We start from the raw sequence: 17,655 nt of genomic DNA, 5'->3' as shown, positions 1-17,655 counted from the left end.
CACATCCTGGGGTCCTCAAAGGAAACGAGAGGGAGAGACGCAGACAGAAAATACGTGTGAAGAAATAACGGCTGAAAGCGCCCCAAACTTGACAAAAATTATAAACTTCCAGATATAAGAAGCTCAGAACCCATAAACACAAAAAAATTACATAAAGGAGTATCAGAATAAAATTCCTCAAAATCACTAATAAATAGAAGGAGATCCTAAAAGCTGCCAAAGAAATACAAACCATGTACAGCCACAAAGAAAATGATTAGAACAGATTTCTCCTTCAGAGCACCAAAGGGCAACATCTTTAAAGACCTAACAAGAAAAAAAAAAAAAAAAAACTGCCAAGAAAAATTCTATACCCAGCAAAATATATTTCCAAAAAAAAAAGGTGAAATAAAATCTTTTTTAGATGTACAAAAGCTGAATTTACCACTTGTAGACTTTGTTGTTGTTCAGTTGCTAAGTAGTATCTGACTCTCCGCAAGCCTATGAACTGCAGCACACCAGGCTTTTCTGTCCTTCACTTTCTCCCAGAGTCTGGCTCAGCTCATGTTCACTGAGTTGGTGATGCCATCCAACCACCTCATCCTCTCTCGTCCCCTCCTCCTTCTGTCCTCAATCTTTCCCAACAACAAGGTCTCTTCCAGTGAGTTGGCACTTTGCATCAGGTGGCCAAAGTAGCAAAGTTTCAGCTTCACTATCAGTCCTTCCAATGAATATTCACTGTTGATTTCCTTTAGAATGGACTGGTTTGATCTTCTTGCTGTCCAAGGGACTCTCAAGAGTCTTCTCCAACACCACAGTTCAAAAGGATCACTTCTTTGGTGCTCAGCTTGCTTTATGGTCCAGCACTCACATCCATACATGACTACTGGAAAAACCATAGCTTTGACTATATGGATCTTATGAAATTATGACACTTCCGTCTTGGCAGAAAAACTATGACCAACCTAGACAATGTATTAAAAAGCAGAGACATCACTTTGCCAACAAAGATCCATATAGTCAAAGCTATGGTTTTTCCAGTAGTCATGTATGGATGTGAGCGCTGGACCATAAAGCAAGCTGAGCACCAAAGAAGTGATCCTTTTGAACTGTGGTGTTGGAGAAGACTCTTGAGAGTCCCTTGGACAGCAAGAAGATCAAACCATAATTTCAAGGCTTTAGTCACCATCCACAGTGATTTTGGAGCCTGAGAAAATAAAATCTGCTACCGTTTCTAGTTTTTCCCCATCTATTTGCCACAGAGTGATGGGACGGGTTGCCATGATCTTCAGTTATTGAATGTTGAGTTTTAAGCCAGCTTTGTCACTTTTCTCTTTCACCTTCATCAAGAAGCTCTTTAGTTACTCTTTGCTTTCTGCCAATATAGTGGCATCATCTGCATATCTGAGGTTGACAGTTCTCCCAGCAATCCTGATTCAAACCATGCTTCATCCAACCCGGCATTTCACATGCTGTACTCTGTATAGAAGTTAAATGGGCAAGGTGACAATATACAGCCTCGACATACTCTTTCCCCAATTTGGAACCAGTCAACTGTTCTATAACCAGTCAACCAGTTCTAACTGTTGCTTCTTGACCCACATACAGGTTTCTCAAGAGACAGGGAAGATGGTCTGGTACTCCCATCTTTTTATCTTCCACAGTTTGTCGTGATCCACACGGTCAAAAGCTTTAGTGTAGTCAATCAAGCAGATGTTTTTCTGGAATTCCCTTGCTTTCTCTATGATCCAATGAATGTCTGCAATTTGATCTCAGCTTGTACATCTGGAAGTTCTCAGTTCACATACTACTGAAGCCTAGCTTGAAGGATTTTGAGCATTACCTTGCTAGCACGTGAAAAGAGCGCAGTTTGTGATAGTTTGAATATTCTTTGGTATTGTCTTTCTTTGAAACTGTAATGAAAACTGACCTTTTCCAATCCTGTGGCCACTGCTGAGTTTTCCAAATTTGATGACATGTTGAGTACAGCACTTTAACAGCATCATCATTTAGGATTTGAAATAGCTCAGCTGGAATTTTATCACCTCCACTAGCTTTGTTGGTAGTAATGCTTCTTAAGGCCCATTTGACTTCACGTTCTAGGGTGTCTGGCTCTAGGTGAGTGACCACACCACCGTGGTGGCCTCAGTCAGTAAGACCTTTTTTGTATAGTTCTGCACAGTCTTGCTACCTCCTCTTAATCTCTCCAGCTTCCGTTGGGTCCTTGCTGTTTCTGTCCTTTCTTGTGTCCATCTTTGTATGAACTGTTCCCTTGGTATCTCCAATTTTCCTGAAGAGATCTCTAGTCTTTCCCATTCTACTGTTTTCCTCTACTTCTTTGCAAAGTTCATTTAAGAAAGCCTTCTTATCTCTCCTTGCTATTCTCTGGAACTCAGCATTCAGTTGGGTATAATCAATTGATTATACATTCTTTGCAGCCTAAGATGGAGAAGCTCTATACAGTCAGCAAAAACAAGGCCGGGAGCTGACTGTGGCCCAGATCATGAACTTCTTATTGCCAAATTCAGGCTAAATTGAAGCAGAGAAAACCACTAGCCCATTCAGGCATGACCTGGGTCAAATCTCTTATGATTATAGAGTGGAGGTGATGAATAGATTTAAGGGTTTAGATCCAGTAGACAGACTGTCTGGCAAACTATGGACAGACATTCGTAACATTGCAGAGGAGGCAGCAACCAAAACTATCCCAAAGAAAACAAAATGCAAGAAGGCAAACTGGTTTATCTGAGAAGGCTTTACAAATAGCTGAGAAAAGAAGAGAAGTAAAAGGCAAGGGAGTAAGAGAAAGATATACTCCACTGAATGGAGAGTTCCAGAGAAGAGCAAGGAGAGAAAAGAAGGCCTTCTTAAAGGAACAAGTAAAATGATACCAGATGGAATAAAGAATTCTATGAAAGACGGCTACATGGAAAAATATATAAGATGCCTTAATATAATTTTAAAGATATCTGACTAAATAAAAACAAAAATATTAACAATATATTATAAAGTTAAAAACATACGCAAAAGTAAAATATATCACAACAATAGCACAAATACAGGAACCACACCAGTGTCAGGACTCCTTGTTATACACAAGGAGATACACTGTCACTTGAAGGTATACTATGGTAAAACAAACATAAAATACCAAAACAGTTATAGCTAATAAAACAAAGGAGATATGACAACAAAGAGAATCTTAAGAAATTTTTTCAATTAATTCAAAAGAAAGAATAAAAAAGGAAAAGTACAAAAAAGAACAATGGAACAAAGGAGAAACAATTGCAAGATGACAATTTAAACCTGACACTGTCAAAATCAATCACATTATAGTCTAACTATCCCACCAAATAAAAGGTAGAGATTATCAAGATAAAATAGCAAGACCTCATTATATGCTGCTTATCAGCAATGCACTTCAACTATAAAGACTAAAAAATGTTGAAGTGAAAGGATTTAAAAAATACCATGTAAACATTAATCAAAATATCTAATATTAACATCAGAACAGATAACACAGTAAAGAATAATACCAAGGATAATAAAGGTCATTTCCCATGAGAGAAAGGTCAGATCATTAGAAGGAAACAGCAATCATGACTACTTTTCACACTCAATAGCAAGCTTCAAAATACATTAAAGCAAAAAACTGACAAAACTACGAGAAGAGACAAACACAATCACACTGGGAGATTCCAATTGCGCTCTCTCAACAATCCAGAGAGCAAGTAAACAGAATATCAGTGAGAACACAGCTTTTAACAATACTATCAACCAACTGGCCCACACCAACAGCACAGACCAGTGCAACCAACAGCAGCAGAACATAGTCTTATAAAGTGCACATGAAGCACTCACCAAGGTAACCCAACTATGGACCTTATACATTCGTAAGTGTAAAAGGAATAAATCATAAAAAAATTTCAGAACAAGTGAAATTAAATTATAAATCAAAAATAGAGACTTTTTTAAATGTCAAAACTTTAGGAAACTTAATACATTTCTAAATAACCTGTGGATCAAAGAGAAAAAAAAAAAAAGCAAATACTTTAAGTACTTTGAACTAAAGAAAATGATGGCATAATACATACAAATTTATGGAATGTTGCTAAAACAGTACTTCGGGAAATTCATAGCACTAAATGCCTGTGTTAGAAAAGAAGACAGTTCTCAAATCAATGAGCTTTGTTTCCACATTTTAAAAAAAAACTTGGACAAACTGGTGTAAACAAAGCCTAAAGCAAGCATAAGGAAGAAAAGAAACAAAGATCAGAGTATAAATCAATTAAAAAGAAAGCAGAAAAACAGAAACAAAACGAAGCCTAAAGCCGACCTGTGAGAAGATTAATGAAGCCAATAAACCTCTAGCCAGGATGATTAGGTAAAAAAGAGAAGACACAAAGTGTCAATAACAGAACTGAGAAAGAAAATATCACAGCAGATTCTGTAAAAGGGTGAAAAGGGAAGTATTCTAAACAACTTAGGACCAATAAACTTAACAAACGAACAATTCCTTGAAAGACACAACCTACTAAAACTCAAAGAAAAAGATAAACAAATAGCTGGTCTCACCTAAAGAAACTGAATTTACAGTTTAAAAATTTTAGCTATAAAGAAAAAAATAAAGCAAGCAGACCCACATGGCTTCACAAGTGAATTCTACCAATATTTAAGAAATATTATGAACTGAACACAAGGATCTCTACAAAATTGAAGAGGGGGAAAATCAAGCAGAGGATAAGGGTTAAAATTATAACAAAATGAGACTAGCTATTAGAAGAAACAAAGACAAATATGAAAATTCATAAAAACTTAGCCAATCATATCAAATAACATCAAAAATAATAATACATCATAGCCAAGAGAAGTTTATCCCCCAGATGTGAGGTTGGTATAATATTTGAAAAATGTGAAAATCAATCAAAACAACTCACTGTATCAAACTAAAATAAGAAGAAATACACATCTCCACAGACACAGAAAAATCATTTGATAAAATCTAACTTCCATTACTAAGCAGGAATAAAAATGAACTTTTTCAAGCCAAGAGAATGAAAAGTCTTTGAGAAACTATAGTTAACTTCATCCTCATGATGAAAGTCTTCCCCGCTAAGATCAGCAGCAAGGCAAACATGCTTGCTCTTTCTTCTTCTGTTCAACACTATATTGGAGATTCCAGCTAGGGAAGTTAGGCAAGGAAAAAGAAAAAAAAAAACACCGTCTAGATTGAAAAGGAAAACTGTCTTTATTTACTGCTAATATGATCCTGTGGGAGTCCTCCCGAGTAGTTACTGACTCTCTAAAAGGAAGATGTGACCACCTGAAAATATCACTATGTAGTTAACTGGCTCTACTCCAATATAAAAAACAAGTTCAAAATATTAAAAAAGATTAATATTAAAAAATATTTTAAAAAGAGAGGATACTACAGCAAATTTTTCCACTTAACAATCATTATGTCAGAACCTTAGTTTGGATACAAGCTATATGGACTCACAAAATTGTTTTATGGCAAACCTAACCATGTATTTAATCAACTGAAAGCATTCAGAATAATATGCAATAGGAAAGGAAAACCTGTGTATTTTGCAATCAAGAACTTACTATTCCATGCAATCAAGAAACATTCTAAATTATTAACTTCAGTTCAATAGCTAAATTTAGTTTGGTTGTTCTCACAGACTAGTGTCCAAATTAGTGCAAGTTAATTTCAGTTCAGTTGCTCAGTCCTGTACAACTCTTTGAGACCTCATGAATTGCAGCACGCCAGGCCTCCCTGTCCATCACCAAATACCAGAGTTTACTCAAACTCATGTCCATCGTGTCAGTGATACCATCCAGCCATCTTATCCTCTGTTGTCCCCTTCTCCTCCTGCCTCCAATCTCTCCCAGCATCAGAGTCTTTTCCAACGAGTAACTCTTCACATGAGGTGGCCGAAGTATTGGAGCCTCAGCCTCAGCATCAGTCCCTCCAATGAACACCCAGGATTGATCTCCTTTAGGATGGACTGGTTGGAACTCCTTGTAGTCCAAGGGACTCTCAAGAGTCTTCTCCAACACCACAGTTCAAAAGCATCAATTCTTCAGCACTCAACTTTCTTCACAGTCCAGCTCTCACATCCATACATGACCACTGGAAAAACCATAGCCTTGACTAGATGGACCTTTGTTGGCAAAGTAATGTCTCTGCTTTTCAATATGCTATCTAAGTTGGTCATAACTTTCCTTCCAAGGAGTAATTGTCATTTAATTTCATGGCTGCAGTCACCATCTGCAGTGATTTTGGAGCCCAAAAAAATAAAGTCTGACACTGTTTCCCCATCTATTTCCCATGAAGTGATGGGACCGGATGCCATGATCTTCGTTTTCTGAATGTTGAGCTGTAAGCCAACTTTTTCACTCTCCTCTTTCACTTTCATCAAGAGGCTTTTTAGTTCCTCTTCACTTTCTGCCATAAGGGTGGTGTCATCTCCATATCTGAGGTAATTGATATTTCTCCCGGCAATCTTGATTCCAGCTTGTGCTTCTTCCAGCCCAGCATTTCTCATGATGTACTCTGCATATAAGTTAAATAAGCAGGGTGACAATATACGGCCTTGACCTACTCCTTTTCCTATTTGGAACACAGTCTGTTGTTCCATGTCCAGTTCTAACTGTTGCTTCCTGACCTGCATATAGGTTTCTCAAGAGGCAGGTCAGGTGGTCTGGTATTCCCATCTCTTTCAGAATTTTCCACAGTTGATTGTGATCCACACAGTCAAAGGCTTTGGCATAGTCAATAAAGCAGAAATAGATGTTTTTCTGGAACTCTCTTGCTCTTTCAATGATCGAGCAGATGTTGGCAATTTGACTTCTGGTTCCTCTGCCTTTTCTAAAACCCAGCTTGAACATCTGGAAGTTCATAGTTCATGTACTGCTGAAGTCTGGCTTGGAGAATTTTGAGCATTACTTTACTAGCATGTGAGATGAGTGTAATTGTGCGGTAGTTTGAGCATTCTTTGGCATTGCCTTTCTTTGGGATTGGAATGAAAACTGACCTTTTCCAGTCCTGTGGCCACTGTTGAGTTTTCCAAATTTGCTGGCATACTGAGTGCAGCACTTTCACAGCATCATCTTTCAGGATTTGAAACAGCTCAACTGGAATTCCATCACCTCCACTAGCTTTGTTCGTAGTGATGCTTTCTAAGGCCCACTTGACTTCACATTCCAGGATGTCTGGCTCTAGATGAGTGATCACACCATCGTGATTATCTGGGTCATGAAGATCTTTTTTGTACAGTTCTTCTGTGCATTCTTGCCACCTTTTCTTAACATCTTCTGCTTCTGTTAGGTCCATACCATTTCTGTCCTGATTGAGCCCATCTTTGCATGAAATGTTCCCTTGGTAGCTCTAATTTTCTTGAAGCGATCCCTAGTCTTTCCCATTCTGTTGTTTTCCTCTATTTCTTTGCATTGATCGCTGAAGAAGGCTTTCTTATCTCTTCTTGCTATTCTTTGGAACTCTGCATTCAGATGCTTATATCTTTTCTTTTCTCCTTTGCTTTTTGCTTCTCTTCTTTTCACAGCTATTTGTAAGGCCTCCCCAGACAGCCATTTTGCTTTTTTGCATTTCTTTTCCATGGGGATGGCCCTGATCCCTGTCTCCTGTACAATGTCACGAGCCTCCTTCCATAGTTCATCAGGCACTCTATCTATCAGATCTAGTCAGATCAAGTTAATTTAAAACAAATATTTGTTCCCGCAACATGGAAGAGAACAAAATGAGTTTGATATTTAGGATATATTGCAAAAGAAACAAAAAATTTAACTAAAATGAAAGTGAAACTCGCTCAGTCGTGTCCGACTCTTTACAACTCCATGGCCAGAATGGTGGAATTCTCAAGGTCAGAATACTGGAGTGGATAGCTCTCCCTTCTCCAGGGGATCTTCCCAACCCAGGGATCAAACCCAGGTCTCCCACACTGCAGGCAGATTCTTTACCAACTGAGCTATCAGGGAAGCCCAACATAAATGATGCTCTAGTAATATTACAAATGAAGCTATACCTTACATTTGATAACATAAATCAGTGTTTCTTTGATATAAATTCTAACATTGAAAACTGAAAGTATTTTGTGTAATCCATACAGCAGGGGTCAGGAGTCTGGAACCTCAATATGAACCCAGGCTGCTTATCGATCTAGACTGTGGCTGAACCTCCAGTTGCAGTCACTGAACCTGGATTCTAAACCAGTTCTCCATCAGATCCAGAATTTGACTCTGACTCACTACAGCAACTACTGCCAGATGCTATGCCCTCCAGAGCCGTGTCTTCTCAGGGTGGATCTCATGTGCTGGACTGAGTTTTCAAACAGCTTTCCCAAGACCTCCCGATTCCTAAAGTAAGGACTCTAAACGCCAGAGCCACGGTTTGGCTCTCCACCGCCAGTGCCCCAGCAGCTCCTAGAGCCCGTTCCAGAAGTGGCCTGGTGGGGCCTCCCCAGATAAGCTACAGTTCTGACATAAAACCTGTAAATGCTGCAAGAATCTGCCCACACGTCATGCTTATCAAGAGTAAACAACCTCACACACACACAAACAACCCCTATTTCCATGATAAATGTAGCAGCAGTTTGAAAACCAGGTTTCCAAAAGTAGTTTTATACTTTTTCATATAAACATGAGTATAAAGACAGCTATGATTATAAAAGGGAAATTTACATATGTCTCATGCATGTACATAGTTACATAAGAACTTACTTTAAAAGTACATCCTCTACACATTATAAATTGATTTAATGAGAGCAATCAAATTCTTGAAAACAGGAACACACTAACACCTTTAGAAAGGAAATATATTAATAAATAAGCTCACATATTTTAACAGGAGACTCAGTCAAATAATACACTTCTTAAGATCAATTAAAGCTATGGTCTTCAGATTTTCTAGTTTCCTTCTTATTACTAACACAGCAATAAATGGTGTTTTATCTCTACCAAAAGTAATAAAGACCAATTATTACCTGTGAATAGTCTTTGATAATATAAACATTAGGTACAAGAACTATTTAAAATTTATGATACCAGAATTAGATTTCATGTTTTAAACAAAAATAAACTATCACTAAAAGTAGATATCACAGACTTGGGAGTAATAATGTATTTCTTTTCCTAATTAATCATTCTCCAGCAGATATAGACCTACTGTGAATACTTCACATAGATGGATTACAATATAAATGAATTAAGTCATCACTTGCTCTGAGTGAATTCAAATATGGATATTTATACTACAGGAAATTTCAGAATGCTAGCCAAGCATTAGGTAATGAACTTTATAAAACTTACTCTTTGACAGACTGAGTAGTAATGCTCAAGGTACAAAGCTGTTTTCAAATTACTCTTGATGGCTTAGCAAAGGCTAAATTTTGAAACAGGAGAAGACTTGAAGTTCCCAGGTTAGAACATCAACTAGCAATGGTAAGTTCCTTGAATGTCTGAATCTCAGCAACTTAAAGATAGCAAATAATACTCAGTAAATATTTCCTGATTATATAAAGCACTCTTCAAAACAAATAAGGAATAATACTTAGGTATATGAAATCTGAAAACTATGAAATAATCATACAACATTGGAACTTACATCCAAGACTGACTCTAAAGTCTGACTGATTTTTCCACTTTTGCACTTTTCTTCTTTTCTGCACTTAAATAACTTACGTAACTTAACTACAAACGCATTTTAAAAGATAAATTTGCGTTAAAAAGAGATCAGGGTCTCAAAATGTTGGTTGAGGTGCAAGAAAAAGTAAGTAAAAACAAGCAAACTGTGAATATTAATTCATCTTCCCTAAAAAAGCAGCAGAAACCCTGCAAGAAACAGAAACAGGAAAAGCAATGTGGGAGGGGTAGAGACAGGGTGAGAGAGAGACGCCAAGGAAACGCTTTAGGGAGTCCTGGGCGCTGGGAGCGCCGGGGAAGAACGGAGGGAGGCAGGGGAGGGGCGGGGAGGGAGGCAGGGGAGGGGCGGGGAGGGAGGCAGGGGAGGGGCGGGGAGGGAGGCAGGGGAGGCAGGGGAGGGAGGCAGGGGAGGGGCGGGGAGGGAGGCAGGGGAGGGGCGGGGAGGGAGGCAGGGGAGGGGCGGGGAGGGAGGCAGGGGAGGGGCGGGGAGGGAGGCAGGGGAGGGGCGGGGAGGGAGGCAGGGGAGGGGCGGGGAGGGAGGAGCGCAGGAAGGCCAGAAAAGGCAGCAGGAGGAGGCGGGCGAGGGAGGCAGAAAGGCCGCGACGCAGAGCGGAGAGCGGGAACAGGGCTTCGAAACCCCCTACTGGGACTAACAGGAACACCGCTTTCTCACTGCGCAAAACATATCCAAACACGGGAGCTGTTTATCTCATTTACCTCAACGACACAACGGAAGAATATACAAGCAGAGGACAAAGAGAGAATGCAGTAATAAAAGAGGAAGATAAGTTAAATGATAACACTTTTTCAGAGCTGCTGGTTGTTTAGCAGCTCGTTGCGCGTGACTGGAGCACACAAGGACGGTGGCCCCCAGGCTCCTCTGTCCATAGAATCATCCAGGCAAGAATGCTGGAGTCAGTTCCCATTTCCATCCCCGAAAGAGCAGCTAATAATGTTTATATATGACCAGGAAAAAAAGCTTTTATAATTAAAAAAATCTAAATATGACGACTATTTAGTCACATTTACAACTATAACCAGAAATCTCTGTTAAAAACATAATGTTTCTCTTTCCATTTATTTCCAAAGCGTATTATGAAAATTTTACGACAATAAAAGTGAGCTATAAAAGCAAAACTAAGCTATAAAATGACTTGTGATTTTAATGGTACTTAAATACAGGTAAAAAGAGGATCAATAAAGGCATCTAAACAAGTATGACTTTATTTTTCTTACTTAATATTAATTCAATAAGTAAATCTGAAAGCTGAGGGAAATTTTTAAACATTCTTTGCTCCCTATCACAAGTACTACATAATTCTATTTAGTATGAGCTACTCAAAAATAGCTTCGACCTCAAAAAGAAAAAATAATTCAGTTTGATAATTTGTTTATTTAGGCTTATTTCAATATACCTATATGTTAATCGGTCTAAGCGGATTCATTCCACCACTTATAAAGATAACTTTCAAATGATAAAAGTCACTACAATAAACATTATTCCTAATTGTGCCATACCTTTAGCTACAGCTTCTTTATATTTCTCTTTCGCGGAATTCATTTCTTTTATTAATTGTCTATAGCTGGTTTTTAATTTCTCTAATTCTGTCTTTGTAACCTGTCAAAAAAAAGAAATGCAAAAAGATTTTTAAAAGCTTAAATTTACATCTGTCAAGAACTTAAATTTCAAAGCATTAACTGATGCATCTTTTACTGCTTATGAGTCAGAAGTGCTCTTTAATATATAATTATAAATAATAAACTAAAATTAGCTTAGAAATTGGTGATAAATTCAAAGCATATGAAAAAAAGAAAACCATTTCTTAAAAAGAAGAGCAAATCATAAACTAGTGCTGTCGTTATCTAAAATTTAAAGGGCAATAATTTATTTCTATGTACAGAAATACTTTCTTTAATAAAAAAGCTAATTTAAAATTCTTATTTTAATCATACAGAATAACTCCGAGTTGTCATAATTCATCAGTTCTAATATGAATTTTTTTTACACTGTAACATCTCTAAAAAGATGCATCCAGTTAATGTTGACCAGGCAGCGTTCATGACAGTGGTCATGGCATGCACACATTAACTTGGTCATTATTTCTGCAGAAAGGCTTGACAAACCCAAGTCCTTGAGTCTGCAGTCAGCCATAAAAAGCATTCAAGAAAAAACTGAGAATCTTAGGTGGTATCTGAAAAACATCTAATAAGACTTTTGAAAAGAGTTTCAGAAATCAGCAGCATTAAAAACTTGCTAAAGGGACATAAGCAATTTGGAAGAAAGTCCTAGAGCCTACTTTAAACAAATTCTGCATCACCAAGGTCCTCGACAGCATGGAAGATGGCACTGTGTAAGTGAACAAACATGGCAACAGCTATGACAGATGTGTGCTAAGTCACTTCAGTCGTGTCCCCCTCTTTGCGACTCCATGAATTGTAGCCCACCAGGCGCCTCTGTCCATGGGATTCTCCAGGCAACAATATTAGAGTGGGTTGCCATGCCCTCTTCCAGGGGATCTTCAGAACCCAGGGATCGAACCCACATCTCTTATGTCTCCTGCATTGGCAGGAGGGTTCTTTACCACTAGCGCCACCTGGGAAGCCCCATAACATATAGATACCATTCGTCATTTAGTCGATAAGTCATGTCCGCCTCTTGCAACCCCATGGACTGTAGCACTCCCGGTTTCTCTGGCCATGGGATTCTCCAGGCAGGAATATTGTAGTGGGTCACCATTTCCTTCGCCAGGGGATCTTCCTGACCCAGGGATCGAACCTGCATCTTCTGCACTGCAGGCGGATTCTGTATAGGCTGAGCCGCCAGGGAAGCCCACGATACAGATACAGATAGAAATGACTTCAGATCATGTCTCTTTATAAGAAAACCTCACCAGTTAACATGTTTTAATGGCCTTCACCTTTTAGAGCAGTTTTAGTATCACAGCAAAACTGAGCACAAAGGACAGAGATTTCCCATGTGTCCCTTATCCCTACTCATGCACGGCCTCACTGATCATCAGCGTACTCCACTCAAGTCTGTCTGTAAGTTTGTTACAACTGATGAACCTATAAGAACATATCATTATCGCACAAGTGCACAGGCTACATTAAATTCCACTCATGGTGTGTATTTTACGGCTTTGAACAAACATACAGTGACATGCATCCCACCACTACAGGACCACACACAGCTGTTTCACCATCGTAGGTCCCTCAGGGCTCCACGTGTTCATGCACCCCTAGCAACCAACAGTTCTGACCTTTCGAGGATACCATTTAGGTAGGATCAGATATATTTTTCAGACTGGCTTCTCTCACTTAGTGGGCTTCCCTGGCAGCTCAGATGGTAAAGAATTTGCCTCCACTGTGGGAGGCCTGGGTTCAATCCCCGGGTCGGGAAGATCCCCTGGAGAAGGGAATGGCAATGCACTCCAGCATTCCTGCCTGGACAATCCCATGGACAGAGGAGCCTGGCCAGCTACAGTCCACGGGGTGGCAGATAGTCAGACACAACTGAGCAAGGAACATTTTCACTTTCTTTCCCTTGGTAATATACATTTAAGGGTCCTTCATGTCCTTCTTGGTAGCTCATCTCCTTTGAGCACTGAATAATACTCCACTGTCTGGATGCACCACAGTTTATCCATTCATTACTAAAAGACATCTTGGTGGCGTCTAAGTTTTGACAATTATAAATAAAGCTGTTATAAACTGCTAAGTGTGGGCTTTAGCGTAGACATATGTTCTCAACTCCTTTGGATAAATACCAAGGAGCTCAATTTTTGGAACCAACGGTGAGACTATTTTTATTCTTGTAAAACACAACCAAACTGTCTTCCAAAGTGGGATTCTGTAATCCCACCAGCAATGAATGAGAGTTCCTGTTGCTCCATAACCTCACCAGTATTTGATGTCATCAGTGTTCTGGATTTGGGGCATTCTAATTTGGGGCAGTGGTATCTCACTGTTCCATCAGTTTGCATTTCCCTGATGGCATAAAATTTGAGCATCTTTTTATCTGCTTATTTGCCATCTGTGTATCTTGCTTGGTGACGTGTTTATTTTTTCATCAGGTTGCTTCTTTTCTCAGTAGACTTACTGGAGTTCCTTCCGTGTTTTAATAACAGTCTTTTATCAAATGTCCTTGCAAACTTTTTCTCCCAGTTTACAGTTCATCTTCTCATTCCCTTGATATTGTATTTTGTAGAAGTGTGGTTTTGGTTTTGTTGTTGTTGTTGTTTTTTTTTGAGGAGAATGTCTGTGTGTGTGTGTGTGTGTGTGTGTGTGTGTGTGTGTGTGTATAAATACATATTTGCAGCAGGCAAGAAATATGGACACTTCCATCTGCATGACTGCCCATTGCAGTTTACTGCTCTGGTCTCAGGGAACTGAACGTTTTCCTATCTGGAACACCTTTAAACTGATGTATCCCATTCATGTCTGTTGTTGAAACCTGTCTGAAAATCCTCCCAACTGGTTCATTTTATCTTGCATATCAGGCTGCTTTCAGTTCATTGTTCTTTTAAATTTGTGAAGTCATTATATAGTTTATACTTGCTTATAGACCACCCAGAGTGTGCTTGAGACCCTACTGGCTTCACTTTCAATGCCCTTCAGTTCAGTTCAATTCAGCTGCTAAGTTGTATTTGACTCTTTGTGGACTGCAGCACGCCACCTCCCTGTCCATCACCAACTCCCAGAGTTCACCCAAACTCATGTCCATCGAGTCAGTGATGCCACCAACCATCTCATCTTCTGTCGTCCCCTTCTCCTCCCACCTTCAATCTTTCCCAGCATCAGGGTCTTTTCCAATAAGTCAGTTCTTCGCATCAGGTAGCCAAAGTATTGGAGTTTCAGCTTCAACATCAGTCCTTCCAATGAACATCCAGGACTGATCTCCTTTAGAATGGACTGGTTGGATCTCCTTGCAGTCCAAGGGACTCTCAAGAGTCTTCTCCAACACCACAGTTCAAAAGCATCAATTCTTCGGTGCTCAGCCTTCTTCAGAGTCCAACTCTCACATCCATACATGACCACAGGAAAAACCACAGCCTTGACTAGACAGACCTTAGTCGGCAAAGTAATATCTCTGCTTTTAAATATGCTATCTAGGTTGGTCATAACTTTTCTTCCAAGGAGTAAGCATCTTTTAATTTCATGGCTGCAGTCACCATCTGCAGTGAATTTGGAACCCAGAAAAATAAAGTCTCTCACTGTTTCCACTGTTTCCCCATCTATTTCCCATGAAATGATGGGACTGGATGCTATGATCTTCGTTTTCTGAATGTTGAGCTTTAAGCCAATGTTTTCACTCTCCTCTTTAACTTTCATCAAGAGGCTTTTTAGTTCCTCTTCACTCTCTGCCATAAGGGTGGTGTCATCTGCATATCTGAGGTGATTGATATTTCTCCCGGCAATCTTGATTCCAGCTTGTGCTTCTTCCAGCCCAGCGTTTCTCATGATGTACTTTGCATAGAAGTTAAATAAGCAGGGTGACAATATACAGCCTTGACATACTCCTTTTCCTATCTGGAACCAGTCTGTTGTTCCATGTCCAGTTCTAACTGTTGCCTCCTGACCTGCATATAGGTTTCTCAAGAGGCAGGTCAGGTTGTTTGGTATGCCATCTCTTTCAGGATTTTCCACAGTTTGTTGTGATCCACACAGTCAATTCCATTACTTTCCCCTAAATTCTGTAATCAAGATGCCACATCTTTGGAGACTAGAGTCACAGCTTCGTACCGTGACTTGCATCCAATGTAAGTAAAATTTCTTGGCATGAAAACTCACGTTGCTCCTTTGCTGTATGCCACACACATCACACACACTTCTGCAGAGTTATAATTTTTAAAAAAAGAGAGAAAGGAGGGAATCCCCTTGCAGTCCTGTGGTTAGGACTCTGTGCTTTCACTGCTGAGGGTCTGTGTTCAATCCCTGGTTGGGGAACTAGCACCCCACAAGCCGTATGGTACAGCCAAAAATAAACATTTTTTTAAAGAAAGAGAAACAAAAAGGAAGGGCGGAAAAGAGACCAGAAGTCTTACATTTTTATGAATTCCGGCTTATCAATCATTTCTCCATGGATCATGCCTTTGGGGTTCTATCTAAAAAATCATCTCCATATCTAAGGTTATCTAGGTTTTCTATTTATCTTCTAGGTGTTTTACAATTTTAAATTTTATATTTAGGTCTGTGATCCATTTTGAGTTAATTTTTGTGACTGGTGTAAAATCTGTGTAAAGATTCATTATTTGCACATTTTTTTTTGTCCCTGTTCCAGTGCCATTTGTTAACTGTTCTCCCCTGTGCTGACTTTGCCCCTTTTTTTCAAAGATCAGTCAAGTATAGTTATGTGAATCTACTTCTGGACTCCATATTCCGTTTCACTGAACTATTTGTTTATCTGTTCATTTTCTTTCACAAACGCCAAACTCTGTTGATTACTGTGTCTTTATAATAAATCTGGGAGTCACATAATGCTGGTCTTCCAATTCTGTTCTCCAATATTCTGTCACCTATTCTGGGTCTTTTGCTACTCCATATGGATTTTAGAGTCAGTTCAGCATTTGCCGGGATTTTGATTGGGATCTGTATTAAATCTATAGTTCAAAATGGGAAGCACTGATATATTTACAACATTGAGGACAAGGGATAACAATTATTTCTCCTTTGATTTCTCTCATCAGTTCAGTTCAGGCGCTCAGTCGTGTCCGACTCTTTGCAGCACACCAGGCCTCCCTGTCCATCACCAACTCCCAGAGTTCACTCAAACCCATGTCCATTGAGTAGGTGATGCCATCCAGCCATCTCATCCTGTGTTGTGCCCTTCTCCTCCTGCCCTCAATCTTTCCCAGCATCAGGGTCTTTTCAAATGAGTGAGCTCTTTGCATCAGGTGGCCAAAGTACTGGAGCCTCAGCCTCAGCATCAATCACTCCAATGAACACCCAGGAGTGATCTCCTTTAGGATGGACTGGTTGGATCTCCTTGTAGTCCAAGGGACTCTCAAGAGTCTTCTCCAACACCACAGTTCAAAAGCATCAATTCTTCAGCACTCAACTTTCTTCACAGTCCAGCTCTCACATCCATACATGACCACTGGAAAAACCATAGCCTTGACTAGATGGACCTTTGTTGGCAAAGTAACATCTCTGCTTTTTAATATGCTGTCTAGGTTGGTCATAACTTTCCTTCCAAGGAGTAAATGTCTTTTAATTTCATGGCTGCAGTCACCATCTGCAGTGATTTTGGAGCCCCCCAAAATAGTCTGTCACTGTTTCCAGTGTTTCCCCATCTATTTCCCATGAAGTGATGGGAGTGGATGCCATGATCTTAGTTTTCTGAATGTTGAGCTGTAAGCCAACTTTTTCACTCTCCTCTCTCACTTTCATCAAGAGGCTCTTCAGTTCCTCTTCATTTTGTCATTGTTCTCCTATAGATTGTGTACATACACTTTGTTAGATTTATACCTAAGTGTTTAATTTTTGAGATTCTAATGTAGATGGTATCGTGCTTTTAATTTCATATTGCACCGGTTCATTGTTAATACATAGGCAAGTGATTGATTTCTTATGTAACACTGTATCCTGCAAAGTGAAGTCACTCAGTTGTGTCTGACTCTTTGCAGCCTCATGGACTGTGGCCCACCAGGCTCTGTCCATGGGATTTTCCAGGCATGAATACTGGAGTGGGTTGCCATTTCCTGCAAAGTTGCTATAACTGATTGTTTGTTTCAAGAGTTTTTGGTTGATACTCTTGGATTATCTACATAAAGAACCATGTCATCTGTAAATAATGACATTCATTCCCAATCTGTATATATTTTATTTCTTGTCCTGGTCTTGTTTCATTAGTTAAGATTGACAGGACTTTTCTAACAAGCAGTGGCAAGTGGGGGACCTCCATGTCTTGCTCTGACTTCATGGGAAGGTTACATGTTTCTCACATTTGTGTGTGATGCTCGCTGGGAGTTTTTTGTAGATGTCCTTTATCAAGTCGAGGAAGTTCACCTTTAT

General features: G+C 39.5%; 1 protein-coding gene across 1 annotated transcript in view; it reads right to left on the bottom strand.

Annotated features, from left to right (window-relative positions):
- Positions 1-17,655, bottom strand: part of FER (FER tyrosine kinase) — a 459,090-nt gene that overhangs the window by 353,608 nt on the left and 87,827 nt on the right. The window contains exon 4 of the mRNA XM_068979562.1: positions 11,161-11,260. Within this exon, the coding sequence (XP_068835663.1) occupies positions 11,161-11,260 (100 nt within the window). The remainder of the gene's footprint in view (positions 1-11,160; positions 11,261-17,655) is intronic.

The sequence above is a fragment of the Capricornis sumatraensis genome, chromosome 9 (assembly GCF_032405125.1).
Source record: "Capricornis sumatraensis isolate serow.1 chromosome 9, serow.2, whole genome shotgun sequence".
Lineage (NCBI taxonomy): Eukaryota > Metazoa > Chordata > Mammalia > Artiodactyla > Bovidae > Capricornis > Capricornis sumatraensis.
This window is presented reverse-complemented; position numbering and strand designations above follow the sequence as displayed.